General features: G+C 52.4%; 2 protein-coding genes across 2 annotated transcripts; both read left to right on the top strand.

Moving 5' to 3' along the window:
- Positions 1 to 63: 63 nt before the first annotated feature.
- Positions 64 to 1,038, top strand: GPR171 (G protein-coupled receptor 171; the record flags this gene model as incomplete). The annotated part of the gene is made up of 1 exon (XM_080349672.1): positions 64 to 1,038. One exon carries the CDS (start codon positions 64 to 66, stop codon positions 1,036 to 1,038), a length of 975 nt encoding a protein of 324 aa, XP_080205798.1.
- Positions 1,039 to 12,734: 11,696 nt separating this feature from the next.
- CLRN1 (clarin 1) lies at positions 12,735 to 17,925 on the top strand (the record flags this gene model as incomplete). The annotated part of the gene is made up of 3 exons (XM_080349357.1): positions 12,735 to 12,987; positions 16,456 to 16,635; positions 17,660 to 17,925. The coding sequence occupies 3 exons, from the start codon at positions 12,735 to 12,737 to the stop codon at positions 17,923 to 17,925; spliced, it is 699 nt and encodes a 232-aa protein (XP_080205483.1).
- Between the last annotated feature and the right edge of the window lie 221 nt (positions 17,926 to 18,146).

Below are 18,146 nucleotides of genomic sequence, written 5' to 3'. Positions count from 1 at the left end.
CCTTGGCTCTTTCTGTAGGTTCCTGATCTGCCGCAGCAAACCAGCCTGCACAAGAAGCTCGCCATGGCCAGCAACGCCTCGCAGTGCCTCGTCTGGGGGGAGATGGAACCTTTCACCTACTTTTACTACTTGATTTTTCTAATGGGATTTATTGGAAGTTGTTTCGCACTGTGGGCATTCACACAAAAAGATCAGAAGCAGAAGCCTATGAGCATCTACTTAATTAACCTCTTAACAGCGGACTTCTTGTTGACTTTGGCGTTGCCAGTGAAGATCGTTGTCGACCTAGGAGTCGCATCCTGGAAACTGAGGATATTCCACTGTCAGGTCACAGCCTGTTTCATCTACCTGAACATGTACTTATCGATTATATTTTTGGGGTTTGTGAGCATGGATCGTTGCCTTCAGCTAATGCACAGTTGTAAGATCTACCGCATCCAGGAGCCTGGCTTCGCCAAGATGTTGTCTGCAGTCGTGTGGGCAATGGTTCTCCTCATCACGCTGCCCAACATGGCGATCCCGATAAAAACCATTGAAGAGACACCCGGGGCAGGATGCATCGATTTCAAATCGAAATTCGGAAGGGACTGGCACGTGTTAACTAATTTCATATGCACAGCGATATTCCTGAACTTTTCAGCTGTGATACTGATCTCCAATTTCCTCGTCGTCCGACAGCTCTACCGCAACAAAGACAGCGAGAGCTACGGCAGCGCGAGGAAAGCCCTGCTCAGCATCCTGCTGGTGAGCGCGGGGTACGTGCTGTGCTTCGTGCCCTACCACGTGGTGCGCATCCCCTACACGCTCAGCCAGAGCGACGCCATCGCCAGCTGCCCGCTGAAGCGCGCCCTCTTCATAGCCAAAGAGGCCACGCTGCTGTGCGCCGTGTCCAGCCTCTGCTTCGACCCCATCCTCTACTACCACCTCTCCAAATCCTTCCGGCTGAAATTCACCGAGGCGTTTGCGGCACCCCCGCAGGAGAAGGCTTTCACGGCCGCGGGGGCGCGGCAGAGCGGGGAGCAGAACCCAACGTGCTGACTCTAAAGCCTGTTGGAAGGGTGTGTGAGCCCACGGCTGCCGCGGCCAACGGCACCGCCGCTGAGCCTGCCCACGCACGAGAAACCCCAACAAGCCCAGGGACCCGCAGAACGTGCCGTGACACCTCCAGACCCGGCTCACACCGCGGTGACCCCGCGCGGAGCAGCAGCGCTGCAGGACACAGCGCGGTCACACAGCCTACACCTGCAAAACCACCTCAGCCGTGTTTATGGCAACCACCGGAACTCACCTTTCTAAGCTAAATATTGTGTACTTACTATTTTAAATGACTTGGTGCAATGAGGTGAGGAGATTATTTAATAGCGGTTCATAAGCTGCGAAGTTTTGACAGATACCATTAACGCAAAAGCATTTTAGAGGGCATTAATTACCCCAGAACGTCATTAAGCTGCACTGACTATTGTATCTGCTTACATCGCACTCGCAGTCTTTACAAATAAATTCTTGTCCGTGCCAAGCTCCATCGCCTTTCCCTGCGCTGCCCCAGTGAACACGACAAACGCTGATGTTACTACAGACAATTCCAGGAAAATTTAAAATTAAGATAAAGAATAAGTACAAATATCCAGTGTGTTCTCTTTGCTGGTTTTATCTACAAGAATTTATAAAACAGCAATCAATGTTATTAATATTATCATTTACAATTACTTAAAACAATAATATGTAGAATAATCAATAATCAAAATTTTTAAAGTCTGTTCGCATGGGCAAAATGCAGCTACCTCGGTTGGCTCCAGCTGTGAGTCAAACACTTCAGGAACTAAACCAAATCACGTTGGCCTTTTTCTAGTCCTTCAAATGGACAAAATACCAACAGAGCTTTAAGCAACACTCAAAACTGTCCTGAGCAGAAACAGCCCACTCGGTGTTCTCGTAACAACGCACCTGCAATGAATCAGAACCCAAAACGGAGGAGTAAAAAACGTAACCAAAGAAACTTGTGGTTATCACATCACACTCTCGCAAGACACTCCCTGTGTTGATAAGACTGATTAAAAGTTATCATTCTTTAAAAGAACAGAAACAAATTACTGAGCAGACATGTTCTCATCCAAGACTTGCTCAGTATTCAGGCCCTTTTTCTAGCCCAGCAGAATGCAAAAAGCCACCTGAACAAGTGCCCAGGGTCTGGGACGTTACTCACGGGCTCTCTGGAGCACATGAGGCTCCAGACAAGCAGAGCAGTGCCCTGAGAGCACAGGGCACGGGAGGCACCGAGGGGCCGGGAGCGTGCGAGGACAGCGCGGGGCACGGGGGACACCGAGGGGCCGGGAGCGTGCGAGGACAGCGCGGGGCACGGGGGACACCGAGGGGCCGGGACACGGGCTGCGCGGGGCAGCGGCGAGGAGCCGCCGGCCGCGGGGGGACACGCGGGGGGACACGCGGGGCAGCGGCGAGCGGCAGAGGCGGGCAGAGGCATGCAGAAAATCTAAAGTTAGACCTACTGGAAATTGAACTAAAATCTGCCTTCAGGTCACTCTTGTCTACATCATCAAAAATACCAGTGGTTCCTGACTCCATGCCCATATGTTCCGTAACGCTACGATCCTAACAACTGCCAGAGAGAAAAAACAAACATCAGTCATGTTTTACTGAAAGCCCGTTTCACTGAGCACAGTAAAACCAAGCATTCCACCTATCTAAACATTAACAACAAGTATTGATGGAAAGGGGTTTTCAGATACTGACTTTGAAGTCTTGATGGTAAGCCTTGATTCACAAAAGTATTTCTCAAGCCTAAATCTACACAAGCACAGAAAAGGGCAGTAGGCAAAGGGGGAAACAAAACTTCACAGCATATCCCTGTCAGCAGCTCTGCTCCAGAGACACCTCCAGAAGAGGAAGCGACTCTCCTACCTTCACAGCTTTTATTTCCTACTTTGCTGTACCATGAAAGGCAACTTGCAGACACCCTCTATATTCCAGGGCAAATTTGGCCATGAGACCGACATGAGAGATATACAAATAATTGAAAAAAAAAAAAAACACAAGAGCACAAGAGGATGCTGTGGCTGCCCACAGGCTCCCATGGACCGTGCAGCAGAACACGCTGCAGCGCATCACATGGGCGCAGGCGCGGCCCACAGTGTGGAATTAAACCTGCACTGGTTTCAGAACACGCCACGGCTGCTGCTCTGCTGGAGGAGTCGGACTGCCCGGACTGCGCACTCGAGCACTGGGTCTGGCCGTGCCGCGCAGGGGCCCCCGTCCTGCAGCGGACAAGGACCTTCCTTGGGCAAAGAAAAACTGAAGCTGAAGCTTTGGATTACAGCAGACCAACAGCTGTCCTTGCCTCCCAAATTATATTACTATAGTAAATGCTACTGTCTTATCTACAGGACTTTTGTATTCAGAACAGAAAACCTTTTAAAACATTTTCAAACGACTCCAGATGTCCACACGCCAGGCCCCCAAGGCAGAACAGCAATATTTTATGAAAGCCTGACAGTGTAGTGCGCTGTATCTAATAAACATGCTCACGCACATCAGGAAAAGTTTATTAAAATAAATGTGTGTTATTTGCCAGTGCCAAAGCAAAGCCTGAGAAACACAGCACGTCCCATGCTGTTAGCCATGTTTCCACGTCGGGCGCGTGGGGCAGCGCCGGAGAGCGGCCGAGCAGGGACCTGCCCTCCCCCGGACACGCGGCCACGGCTGGGACAGACCCAGGCACCGCAACACAACACAACGCCGCAAAACGTGCCCAGCGCTCCCAAACCCCGCAGAGCATCGCGAGCCAGGCAGTGGCAGCTGCTCCCCCTGCCCCTGGCGCGGCGACCCAGTGGGGACAGCACTGCACCCGGAACCACGGTCAGAAACACGACCCTAAATAACACACATAGCTGGGATGGTTTGTTAAAACCACCGCCACCACTGGCACGAAAATGAAGTGCTGCCCATACCTCAGAGCCTGTAACAAATTTTTAAGAAGTTTCTCCTTTTTCGGGTGTTGAGAGTTTTTAGTACCGTGTCTCAAACCGCTCAAAATCCCCTTTAAAGGCACCAGGAAAAAAAAAAGCCCTAACTAGAAGTGCTTAAGATGCCAGAAACATGAGGTACAACATCAGGCAGTTTTATTAGACCAAGACATTTGATAGAGGAAAGTATGATGAACAAAGATCCTTTCTCGTTCCTCCTATGTGTCAGCTCGCAGCTTCCGCCTCCAGCACTTGTGTGTCATTGCCAGTTCAGTCACTTCCAATGTGGACGTGTCAAAAAGAGCCAAGTGTTTGATGTCAAATATGCACAGAGTGCAAGTAACTGCCCCGAATCTCTTATGGCTTAACCAGAAATAAACATAGTTTCTGCCAATTTTCCTTTTGTGAAAAGAAATAAATATCACGGAGAGATCCTATAGCAAGGCGAGAGGTTTCAGAACACCTGTGCTTGTGAACATGCAGCAGGTGATCAGAGAAACTCGGGAACACCCAATACACAGAAACAGCAACTTGAGCGCCAGACAGCAAACCTGTTGTTTCTGACCCGCTCTGGAACATAAACTAGTTCATACTCACATAACGAGGGAGCTCGTGTACCTGAAGGACTGGAACCTGTCAGGGCGGCTGAAGACAGAGATTCCTCTCCATCTGGGACCTCAGGTTCTCCGCTTCCCTGCATAGAGAACAACTAAAAACCGCGTCTGCACACGACTGCACGGGATATTCCCCCAGCCTGCACCTGCAAACATTGGTGTGATGGTTCCCTGGCTCTTCACAAAACCCAGACCTGCTCTAGAACAACGGGTTTTCCCCAGTACCTGGCTGGGTTATTTCTGAGGTGTTTTGTTTAATCACTGTGGATTGCTTATCGAAAGGGAATATGTGAGACATGCACCATCATCTGCAATGACACTGTTTCATATAAAAGCTAAAATTTAAGATAAAGAACTTCCAGGACCAACGTGAATACAACAGGTAACTCCTCTTGTTTGTGTAAATGACACTAAATATGATAATAACCAGGGCAAACATCTCTGCTTTGCATGGATTTTGGTGCGAGGCGGAAACAACCCAGTGAGTGCCCCGGGTTGGTGCTGGGAGCGGACCAAGAGACGCTTTGGAAAGCGAAACGTCTGTTTGCAGGGACGTGCGCTCACGCGTCCGCCCCCGCCCGGGCCCAGCAGCCGTCACGCAGCGCCCTGCTGGGGACCCTTCTAGGAAAACAGCCGCCCGAGCGGAGCAGCAGTGGGTGGGAGCTGCCTGTGGGCTGCACGGCCGCGGCAATGCTGCGGTGCAGAGTGGTGCTGTGCTGCGGTGCAGAGCGGTGCAGAGCGGTGCTGTGCTCCTGCAGACCCACTCCCCACCCGCTCAGGGACTCCGGTGACGGTGACAAGCCTTTATTTGGCCAGCAGTACACCACCGCAAACAGCCCAGATCAGCTAGCGCAGCCCATCTGAGTCAGCCTGCAATTTCTTACTCTGAATAGAAGGTTTTTCATTTCAAATTATCTAGAATTTAAACTGTGAATCGATTACAAAAGTCCCCAATGCTCCAAATGCCACTGAGCTTGCATGTTGGGTAATGAGTAGAGAGTAAAGTGATGTCTCCTAAGAAATATCTTACTTTGTAAGCATTCTGCTCACGCTGTTCTAGAAGCAGAACTAACTAACTTCTGCTCCCATTCCAGCCTGCCCCTTCTGCAGGGGCTTGTTCACAGCCCGGCCTGTGCTTCCCGGAGCCCCCACGGCTCCCGGGCCGCCCGCACGGCAGCACCACCACGGCATCCTGAGAACAACACGTCACCCACGCAGCCACGGGCTGTTCCGAGCAAAGCGCCTGCAGCAGCCAGGCCTGCGGACCAACACCAAAGCTGGGCTTTGCCCTTTGGTACCCACAGACACACACGTTTGCTTCATTCGGAGTGTTTTCAAATGAAATACAACCTGGAAGCCAAAGAGGGACATCTCAAGCTTTCACGCTGCTGGGACTCAAATCAAAATTTCCCTTTATCGTGATGCTGCTTCACAAACATTGAAAAGGGCGATGTGCTCTATGAGCAAGACAAACAGGAAAAGCGCATCAGACAGAGCCTCTAACGCGCCTAACCACACGAGTTACGCTTTCCTCACGTTAATTCTTCCAAACCTCCGTCTGTTTCCAGACCATCACTTGCACCCCACCGACACATGAAAAACAAAACAAAACCAACCGTCCCAACCTCTAAAGGTGCATCCAAGGTCAAAAAACTCCCCAAAAGCTCAACTTATTTCTGACTTAACACAGACATCTGTACACATCTTTAGAAAAGCTGTATGTACAGAACAGCAATGAGATATGGTATGGTCATATCATGGAGTGCTCATCCAATCTGCTTCCACTGACTGCCCACATTTTGGAAGTGCATTTTTCCCGTGTGTTACTGAGCTGGCCCTGCTGAGCACCCTCGCTGCCATCTCTGAACACTTACGCATAAGACCGACCTGTAAATGAAGCAGATGTGACTCTTCTCCTCCTCCCGAGGTCAGTGTGAACTACAGCTCCACGAGAAAGGGCTCGAGTCAAGCACAGCCCCTCAGAAGGAGAATCCTTTCTTCAGAGTCAGGAGGAACCCACAAGCAAGGACGTTCCTGCTTCAAATTCATCCCGATCATCCGTCTCAAAACCACCAAGAGCACACAACCAGGGCTGGTGGACGTGCGCACACGTCGCACGGCAAAGCTTTCTGTCAATACGCTGCACCGGGCAAGAGATACTGAATGACACAGGGAAGAGGGGAAAAATCTTTTAAGTGCCTCAAACCAGTGAATTTGGTTCTCAGGAACGTGCAGCAACTACCAAAGGCTGATCTGAGTGCAGGTAAGTGTGACCCCCCTGCTGCAGGCTTTGGCTGGGCAAGCTGGCATCACCAGAGCCGCTGCCACACACGGGCCCTGCAGCAGCTCGGGAACCTGAACTGTCCAAACGTTACACATTTGGTTTTGCTTTGGACTGAAAATAACAAACGTGTTTGAAAGCTGCATCAGGTCCCTGCAGTACAAACTGCCCCGACGGCTGCAGTAAGTTCATCCCAACAGCAGCCCACGGGCAGCAGGGGATCGTGCTGCCAACGCACAGGTCATTCCAGAGCCGCAAATCGGAAAAGACGGCAGTCCAGCGCCAGGTTTGCTCCACGGCAGCGGCCCGTGCCGAGCGGTTTTTGCTCCATGGCAGCGGCCCGTGCCGAGCGGCTCTCGCCCCACGGCCAGCGGCCCATGCCGAGCGGTTTGAATGCGTTTTATTTTCCCCATCTTGTCTCTCGTGCCCCTCGCGCATCCCAGCGCACCCAGGTTCGGGTCCCTCAGGCAGTATGGAACTGCTCGAACCGTAGCTGACTACGCAGGAAGGCACCAGCAGAGCTCCTTTCCCACAGACACAGCGGGGCTGTCCTTGTTTGTTTGCTTGTGTCATTTCCAGCACAATGATCTCAGAAAGACAAATACTAACTCTCTGCATTAGTAACAAGCCCTGTTCATGAGAACCAAGTTCAAAACCAGGACTTTTTCACTCCAAAATGAAAAACATCTCTTGGCATCATAAGAATTCAGCTGGACTTCAAAGACAGCATGAGAAGCAAGACCTAAACACGAGTTCAGAGACCTAAGCTTTAAAAGCAGTTTGAGTGCACAAATATCCATGAGGTTTCAGGATTCTGCTGGTGATCTCAGGAAGCAGCATCACCCCTCAGAAATCAAGTGCGCTCCTTCTCCCCCACGTCCTGTCGCACTGGCCGGGAGATGCTGCGGGAAGGTCCGTTCACCGCGTGTCCCCCCACTGCTCGGCTGCATTTCAACACAGGAGACTCACGAGTGAAAGTCTAACCAACCATTCTAAACCAAACCAAAAGTCCTTTCTCAGTTCCCTTCCTCAGCTGTACCTGTGAAAGACTGTGGCAGATAATTCAACACAGGCAGACGAAAAGTGAGGTGAGAGTCAGGGGCTTTTGGCCACAGGAAGGCGACAGGTGACCTCACAGAGAGAAGCTGCTATGGCATCCTCTGGCTCGCTCTCCTGAGGACCCCACTGCTGCACACGCTGACTCCACCGCCAGAGAGACCTTCCCGAGGGGCTGAGAGGAGCTGCAGGTGTTCCAAGTCTGGATGAGAGCGACGCAGTTTGACTCTCATTTCAAACTGCGGTACCAACACAAACTGTTGACTGGGCTTATTTCTTTCAAGATGCTCCACAATAACCACCACACTGACGAGCATCCTGGAGCTGTGCACTATGGATGTTCTGAGTCAAAGAAACATCACATGGAAAATACCTGTGGCTGAATAAGGTCAGTAGTTTTCTATGCAATACCATCTCAAATGAGGGCACTGCTTTATGCCACAGCATTTCAAATCCTCATACCCAGCTGAATCTACTGAGAAACTACACAAGTCAGTGAAGCAGCATTAGAAATCAAAGGTCCTTTGTATCACCCACCGTGTGTGTGGTCATACTCACAAGGTAACATCATCCTCACTGTATTAATTGTGGTACTAATAACATATTTGCACTGGCTGTGAGACCTTCACACCGGGAGGATTCAGCAATGGTTCTTTGGGACAAAACGTGAGCCCCCGCGAGGCGTGGGAAGCGCTGCGTGGGGGCTCACAGCGAGCCAGCCGCCCTGCAGAGGGCACTGGCTTTACAGAGTGCTGGCAGGAGGCGGGTACCTTGGTGATGGACATTTGTGTACAAAACACTGTTTTCTGCTTGTCTAATGCAAAGTCACTAAAACACCGATGGATGGTTATCATGCAGTGTTTTGGTTCAACAGAGCGTCTTGAATTATGACCATCAATCGCTGAGAACACAGTCATGAAGAAAACCCACGTGCATTCAAAGAACAAGACATTTTGCATAAAAGTTTTTAGAACATTAATATAAGCAGCTATGACAGATTCACTAATATTTTCCAATTTTCCACTTCAAAATTGTGCTTCAACAGGGTAATGTTAAAGTTGGCTATTCCATCTTCCCCAAACACTTTCCAAGGAAACTCCAAGAGTTTGACATTATCCGTAAGTGACATATCAACTACACTACACAAAACCAAAACAAAAATTGTAAAATGTTAAGGACTTGTGCTGAGGATTTGCAGTGCCAGGCTGCAGAACAGCCGCTCCACCCGGAGCACCTGCCCAGCTGAACACTTCGTGACCTAAACCCATGGAACTTGGTTCATCTTAGAGACGTGCATGTTTGAGACTGCTGGATTACTCGATGGGAAGCTCCCCCAGTGCAGCTCCGGATGCAAAGCAGCAGTTTAGCAAAGCCCTTGCCTGGTGAAATGCTGCTCTGAGCCCCTGTGTGTACCCTGGCCATGCTGTGGACCCGCCTGGGGGCACAAGAAATGGGGAGAAACAGGAGCAGAGAAACAGACGCATCCTGAGGAGCAAGGAAAGAGCAGAACAAGCAGCTGTGCAGCTGCTGGAGCAGCTGTGAAGCTGCCGGAGCACACGGGGCGGCCCAGCAGCCCCCATGGGGACAAACGCCGACGTTCCCATGGCAGATCCGTCCCCGGGAGGGAAAACCCGCAGAACGCTGGGAGTCAGATGGACTCCAACTTCCCGACTCACGCCCTCGGCAGCAGGAGGGATGCAGATACCGTCCCGCATCGTGTCCTCGGACCACGGGCTCCCGCAGCGGGACGCCAGCAGCACGGCACAGCGCTCTGCCACCGCGGGGCGGCCCCACCGACACAGCTGCCCAGCCACGGCGAGGTGAAACGTCCCGCTGGACACGGTGCTGGGAACCTGCTGGAGCTGACCCCACCTGAGGGGGCGACGTGGTCTGCGAGGCCCCTGCCAACCTCAGCCGTGCTGGGACTCTGCGATCCCGCCAGCGCAGGGGGGACTCCAGCCTGCGAGTGACAAATTCACCAGGACAGAAGACAGCCAGGAACAGCAGAACAGGAGAGGACATACACACCTCTCGGGTGCTTCGTCTGGTATCTGGTGCACACAGCTTTGTGCACAAGTCACAACCCCACACACATGGCTGGAGACACCACTAACATTGCTGGGGACATACATCCCAGTCACAAAACCCAGCCGGAGGCTCCTGCCACCCACCTCTGGAGCACCCGTGGCCCAGAAGCGAGAGCAGGAGGCCTGGCCAGGAGAGCCTACGACCAGCCCTGTGGCTTTGCTGGACGTGCCAGCCGTGTCACAGCACCTGCCTGAGCCCGGCACCGACCCACAGCGAGTCCCGTGGGCTCGGCTGCAGAACCGGGGAGCAGGATGCTCACAGCCTGGCACAGGAGTACGAGCTACAGCCCCGCTCACCTCGCCCCTGCGATTTCAGATACATCTCCCGACCCCAAAAACCTTCCGTTCCTCCACACACGGGTCCCTGCGGTCATGGCAGAACACGGGTGGGCAGCTCAGCAGGCCCACGCTCGCCCCACCTCTCACCCTCTGGGCAGCCAGTGCCCCACACAGCCTGGTGTACCTGCACAGCCAGGGCAGCCGCACAGCCTGGTGTACCCGCACAGCCTGGTGTACCCGCACAGGCCCGCGCCCCGCAGTGCCGGCGCCCCGCAGGGCCAGCCCGGGTGCGGAGCGGACCCGCCCCCGCCTCGCCGCAGAAAACGCCACTTAGCGGGCGGCTCCGCGACCGCCCGGCGCCGCTCTGAAGTTCCGGGGGAGGTGCCGGGCCGGACGCGAGGGCGGGGGGCGGGCGGCCGGGCGCCGGTGCCGCTGCCGCTCTCACCTCCTGGCGCGGGTCCTGCGGGCAGACGCTTGAGCGGTCTGTGCTCATGGCTGAGCAGCCCGAAGGCGGCCGCGGTCGCTCACGTTCGCCGGCGCGGCGGGCGCTGGGTGGGCTCCGAGCGGCAGGGAGCAGCACCCGGCGCAGCCTCAGCCCCGCTCCGCCGGGGGCGGGCTGCGGCCGCGGGGGCGGTGCGGCCGGGCACACCCGCTCTGCCCGCGGCAGGTGCCGCCCGAGCCCCCCCGCCGCGGGCACGGCCCCCGCGCTCCCCCCGGACCGCAGCGCAGCGGAGGCAGCGGCGGGCAGCCCCGGGGGCGGTGACGAGGAGCGGGGGCAGCAGCCGGGCAGCCCCTTCCTACCTGTTATTTGTGCCAGATCCTCTCCTTGTGCTACATCCCTGTGCCACCCCGGGCAGGGCGAGCCGCAGCAGAGCTGGTGCCAGCGGCTCCTGTGCCACCATGGGCACAGCCAAGCCACGGCAGAACCGGTGCCAGCGGCTCCTGTGCCACCGTGGGCACAGCCAAGCCACGGCAGAACCGGTGCCAGCGGCTCCTGTGCCACCATGGGCACAGCCAAGCCACGGCAGAACCGGTGCCAGCGGCTCCTGTGCCACCACCCCCTGCCCAGGGATCCCAGAACACCTTAGCTCCTTCAGAAAGCTACAGAACTTTCCATGGCATAAAATAGCGCCCCAAATGAAAGACTGTCAGAAAGCTGACTCTTGAAAAAAGTAGCCACCAAAACAGGTAAGTACAATTTCTTTTCCTGCATCAAATTCTTCCTAAGACATGGTCACTTTTATATGCAAATGTTCAAGTCTGTTCCTTTCACTGCTATTGTGCTGGACATAATCATACTAAAATGTTACAGTCCCTCTTCAGGGAACAATGCACTCAAGTAAAGTGTTCAGAACCATCTTCAAATATAAGCATTTCCCAAAGCTGCGTGTACTCGGCATGGTGCACAGCGCCAGCCGAGCGGTAGCGGATCCGGTGATCAGCAGTGTGCCATCTTTTGGTTATGTATGATCACAGCACAAGCCATAGCTTTGTTTAAACATTAGCTTAGAAAAATCTTGTCTGTACACAGCCTTGCTTCATTTCAATTCTAAGTTTGTCTTAAAACCTACATAGTTAAACCAGACTCAGTCTTTAAGCTTGACTGATATACTCTTAAGCCACCTGAAGAGTATTTCTGCAATGGATTTGCACCTAGTTAAACCACTTTCTAAATTGATCTGGTCGGGAAAAAACCCCAAACTCCATGTTCACTGAAGACAGGGTGTTTTGTAAAGAAGAGAAAATGTATTTGTGTCCACTTGAAACCTGAACTGTTTGTCTGAGCACCCTACACACTGCAGCCAACACACACAATGTATATCACACACGCTGCCCTTGCCAGGATAAAGCAAGTGCTCAAATGCAACCAGGTACTGCAGAGAGGGCTCCTGCCTCAGCAGGGGCACTGTGTGTTACCCGGACCATTGCACTAGGAACAATATCACCACAAAACACACCACAAACCCCACACGACAACACACACACACTACAACACAAGCAGAACAGCCCAGCCTTGCCAGCTCTAAAGGAAAAAACAAAACCCCCTGAAAACATCCTTTTTGGGGAGCAGACAATCGGCTGTGCAGCCAGGCCTGTCTCTGACCCCGCCTCAGCCGGTCAGACAGGGCAGCCAAGCAGAGCGCTCATCACGTTACAGAGGCTCCGTCTGTCATCCTAAACCTCGCTATCGAGTGACAGAGCACGCACTGGATGCTGCAAAGTGCTCTGTCTGCAGCTGGTTCGAACACAGCCGTGTGCGAGCCAGAGCGGCGCAGGAGGAGCTGCGGAACAAAAGCCTGTAGGCACATCTCCCAGGAGGCTGTTCCTGGCGGGGGTGGCCAGTGGGGCCCCAGGGGGTTCGCTGAGCGGGGGCTCTGCCGCCATGGAGCCGGTGCCGCTGCCCCGCTGAGCGCTGCCCTGGGGCGCTCTGCTCGCCACCATGCCAGCCCAGCAGAAGAAAATCATCTTCTGCGTCGCGGGGGTGCTGAGCTTGGCCTGCGCGCTGGGGACGGCGGCGGCCGTGGGGACGCAGCTCTGGGTGACAGGGACCATCCTGTGCCAGACGGGAGCTCTGCTGGTCAACGCCACCGGCCAGGAGCTGGACAAGTTCATCGGCAAGATCCAGTACGGGCTGCTCTCCGGCGAGCGCGTGAGGCAGTGCGGGCTCGGGGGGAGACCTCTCCAGTTCTCATGTGAGTAGCAGCAGCGTTCGCATTGTTTAACAGCACCCAGACAATGGCCGGGGAGCCCGGGGACGGCTGCCAGGTCCCCTCGCTCCGACACAGCCCAGCGAGCACGAAACCTGCTGAAGCAAATGCTGCCCTTGCAGTGTTCTGATCTTCGGGTTCAAATAACTTATTTTCTAATCCAAGTAAAGCCACATTAACATTTTCAACAATCTATATTTCCATTACAGGTGTCTACATTTCAAACTGTCTGTACTATTACTTTAAAAAAAGAATACTTTTTCAACTAATCTCCATCATGTTCCTCTGTGCGCACGTGTGAGCGGCACATCCTCTGTGCACCACCAAAGGATGAGCTGCACTAGCAGAAAGCTCATGGAAGAGCTGGGGCACAGAGGCTTTTAGCTGCTGGTGAGCAACAGAGCAGCCAAAAAAAGAGCAATGTGCTGAGGTAATGGGAAGGACGGCTGGTGCCGCCTGATCTGCAGGGTTTCTATCTGACACAGAGGATTTTGTCAAAGGCTGTTAGCAATGGTTTTGCTTTACATGTAATATTCAAAACCTATTTATATCTTCAGGGATAAGAAGATCAATAAGATGATCAAGGGAACACACATTTTGTATATAGCAGCACGTAAAATAGCCAATAACAAACAGCCAATTATTGTATGTATAAGTTGCCAACTGAAGCTGTTACAAAACCCAGTTCAGAATCATTCTGCTAAAATGGGACTCGGAAAGTGCTTGCATGAGTCCTTGAAGGCAAGGTAAGGGTACCAGGCCAGGTATCAGAAATTATTTGCTATATAATATTTTTCCAAAGTAGTAGACCAAATTAATGTAATAGACCATTAAGATTCGCCACCTCTAATTGAATTCCATCACTGGTCTATCTGTACAGCTGAAGTTCTCCCCTGGACTGCTCTGTTTGCCATCACAGCGTGAAGATATCCCACCGGCCGGTTACAGTCTGGGCTGCTTTCCAGAGGGATCCACTAGATCCCAAGGAATTATTTATCTGCTGGAGCTGACGCTTCATGAGCCACAGCTCCCATTTCTGTAGTTCACATATTCCTCACTTTGATACTCCTAAGCCATTTCATCCGCGCACCTTGCACTGGGGCCCCCACCTGTACACGGCACCTGGTTACGGCTGAAATACTTTAAATTATACTGCTAGTGTGACTGTAGCAGTGGCTTGGAAAGAATATTGCAGTTCTGAGAGATCACACAAATGTGCAGCTTGTTTGTGACGATTTAACAATATCAATCATCACCTCTTTTTTCAATATCTTGCAGTGCTACGTACAGGTGTGCTCTGGGTGGTGCGAGTACTGCAGAGCATTTCCAGCCCCAGGTTCTCCAGGGTTAGGGGTTTGCTCTCACTGGGCCATGCGCTTTCTATCCGCACTCTCAGGAACCGCCTGCAACCCAGCTTTCCTACCCAAAAGCGGCTGGGCGCTTAGCAAAATCTGCTTCTGCTAGAACTGTTCACTTCAGAGCCCAAGTAACACCAGCAGCCGGTGCCCATCGCCCGGGGCTGCGGCAGCCCCGTCCCGCCCCGTCCAGGCTCTCGGAGCCCCCTGGGAGGACAACATACACATCCATAGGTTAATGCACCGAGCTGCACTTCAGCACGTCTGGAAAAGGCACTGAAAACAGGCTAGATGATTTAGCTCTGTGTTTGTTCCCATTAAATGCTCCCCTCTGACCCTCATCTCTCTTCTAATTGTAAATGAAGCTGCTCCGCCAGCGGGGCCGGGAAAGCCTTCTGCTCCATTTGCTCCTGCCGCTTCCCATCGGCTGCTGGGTCAGCCACTCGTTTTCTAAAGGTCGTTGGCATGCATACACGACAGTTTCATTCATTACAGTGAAGGAATGTTTTCCTTTCAACACAACATAGTTGCTGGAATTAATTGTTCCTAACATGTCACATATAAAATTGTAACGACATAAACCACTATCTATGCAGGTGCCAAGGGAAAGACTCTATACAATGCAGTAACACGTCTTTCTTAAAATAAACAGTGTAACGCTGTATTATTGACTACACAGCTCCACAGCTCTCGCAGATGAGGCAGCGGTGCAGAGCCGGTGCTGTTCCCTGCAGAATTCCCAGAGGGGAGGGACCCCTCAGCTGTTTCCTTGGCTGCCCTGAATGGTGCAACAGTAAAGTTGTACCTTATACCCCACTGACAGTACAACTGCTTCTGATGCTTGGAAATCCATGAAATATGTCACATGGAGTCAAATAAACATAAGGCCTAGTTTCTACAACATGCTTTGTTTTTTAGTATGATGACATGAGGAATGGCAGCATCAGTGGCACAACGGGACAAGGGCAGCCAGCAGCACAAGTCACCTTTCCAACAGGTGAACTCTTCCGTTAGGGCAACGGGTGAATTCGGCAAACCGGCAGTTTTGCTGCACGCAGCACCTGCACACACCAAGCCCTGGAGCAGCTGTGTTCCCGGCCCAGGGCTCCGCGTGTCCCCTTGTCCCCCGTGCAGGTCCCTGCGCCGCTGTCCGTGCGGGCACCGTGTGCCCACCTCTGCTCCCAGCCAGCCACCAGCAACGCTGGGGGAGATTTCTTTAACGCAGCATCAAGAATAGCCTGCAAACACTTGCTTCATTAATTTCCCTTCCATTTAGTCAGGGAGATAAATGGACTTGATGACGCGTTACCTGCTCCTTGGTGTTTACCACATGGAAAGGTGCGGACCTGTTTGCGGGCAGATGTTTTACAAGGTAGAGTCATTTGTGTGAGGCTTTTTTACTCTCCACACGCTACAGCTGCAAGGAGGCAGCACCAAGGCATTATTACCCCCACTTTAGTCATGCCCCTGTGGATCAGGAGCAGTTGAGTGCGTTTGATGGCTCCTTCTAAAATACCCGTTGTTGCCAAACAAACACAAATGATTAAAAATTGTTCTCTCCTACCAGGTCTGAGTGACTATCCCCTCATGCCCTGGCTAAGCAGGGTCACAGTTTGAAATAGTGGCTAAAAAGTTGCATAAAGATACTTAAAGTATTCCTAAATTTTTGCACACGTATCCAGACTAGTGTTCCACGGTGGAGCTCAGCAGAGCCGCGGGCAGAGCCGCAGGCAGCACCCTGCCTGGCAGCAGCACCAGCTCCGAGCGCATCGGGCTGTGTGTCCCACAGCCACAGCCCCGACTGAGGCAGCTCGTGTGGCAGCAAATGCAGCCGATGTGAAAGTTACCAGCTTAATATTATACAGTGCACAGTGAAAGGACAAATAGCAGCTTGGCAGAGGGTGGGCACGTTACCCTCCACCTCACATCCACGTGGTCCAGTGTCTGAGGAACAAATGACCCCAAAACCCAGCACTGCCCTGCACAGTGCCCACAAGTGGGAAGTTTGTTCTGCCCACAGCACAAATCACAGATGGCCTGACTTCTCAAACAACTTTGCCTAATGTGTATAATAATGTTTGGTTGGTTTTGTTTTCAGTTTTTCCAGATTTGCTCAAAATTATCCCTGCGAGTATCCATGTCAGTGTCATTCTCTTCTGCACGGTCCTGATTGTCTTTGCTCTGGTGGGAGCAGGTTTCTTCATGTTCAACGCCTTTGGCAGCCCTTACGAGACCCTGCACGGCCCCGTCGGGTTGTACCTCTGGAGCTTCATCTCCTGTGAGTTCCTGCCCCGGTTTTGTGCGGTGACGGTGCTGCTGCACCGGGACAGCACCCGGCGTGCCTGCTGCGTGCCGTGACCGAGTTATCGGTGTAGGAGACTGTGCTAAAGGCTGTGGCTGCATTTACTTTATTTTGCTAGTTTGGAGTCAGGCAGGAAGGCAGATGATTTTGCTGTATCAAAACATGTTATTTCCAAATTGCAGTTAAGAGATAAAAAGCCAAAAACCTGTGTGAGTGCAGGCGGTGGGATGGGTATGGGTGAGCGCAGGCGCTGGGATGGGTATGGGCACAGCAGCAACGGCACCTCCAGCCCTTCGGCCAGAAACAGGTGCCAGGACCTGGAGCTGGGGCCACAGCACATGGTGAGAACGGGAATGGCACTAGAGAGGGGAAATAGCTAGAAGTCAGTGCTGCGGCTGCTGGCATTCACCAGGATGGGAGGTTTCCAGCCGCGTAAGCGAGAGCCCCACGCGCACCAGCGAGGCTTTCTCAAGGGACAAACTGAGAAGCAGAGAGGGACAGACTGACAACGTGCCGTAAAGTGGTCTCTGAAAAGCCATGGCCAACAGGGACAAGGGGCCACCCCTGCCCCTCTGCCACGTACAAAGCAGGCAGACCCATTCTCTGTCACTGGCTTGGCTGGCGCAAAGGTTTACTATTACTTTAGAAGGCATTATGAATTACTATCGTAATTTAATAAAGGACTTAAGCGCATGTTTCTCTTTAAACATGCAGACAGTTCAGTTATGTTTAATGAGACAATGAGCAGCTTAAAGCTGAAAAAGAACACAGATACTTTGCTGGATCAGGGCACTAAAGCAGCCATACTAAACATTACGGGTCCTAAGCCAAATTCAATTTTAAAAGCTTCAGTAACTGTTGGCTTGGATTCTAAAAATAATCCCTGTTAAAGCTAAGTTCCAGTGGCCATACCAGCACCATGACACGGGGTTTGGTTGTGGCGCAGCGGCCTCGCGCAGGGACTGCAGGGACAGTGACATCTCTCCCTCCTCCCTCGCAGGCTGCTGCGGCTGCCTCATCATGATCCTCTTCTCCTCGGAGGTGAAGATCCATCGCCTTTCCGAGAAAATCGCCAACTTCAAAGAGGGAAGTTTTGCGTTCAAGACTCACAGTGAGCAGTTTGCAAACTCTTTCTGGGTCGTCCTGGTGTGCTCGCTGGTGCAGTTCCTGAACGCCGTGCTGATACGGTTTGCGGGCTTTGAATTTCCCTTCTCAAAAGCAAAAGACTTGGGGACAACCACTGGGGCGGTTGACCTGATGTATTAGGGTTACATCATTTCAGAACGTCTCAAGCAGAGAGGCTCATCACTACTACATTCAAGAAACACCAGATGTACCAATTTGTAAACTATTAGCTCTAAATAGTTTTTAAAAAAAACAAAGGTTTCAAATAAATATCAATATGGCATATGCAGTAAATAAAAGACAACATGCTGTTTGGTAAGGTCAAAATACCCTCTCCTCCTCAGGGCAAGGCCTTATGAAGA

This window comes from Nesoenas mayeri, assembly GCF_963082525.1.
Source record: "Nesoenas mayeri genome assembly, chromosome: 9".
Lineage (NCBI taxonomy): Eukaryota > Metazoa > Chordata > Aves > Columbiformes > Columbidae > Nesoenas > Nesoenas mayeri.
Note: the sequence above shows the minus strand (reverse complement) of the source record. Positions and strands in the feature narration are given on the sequence as shown.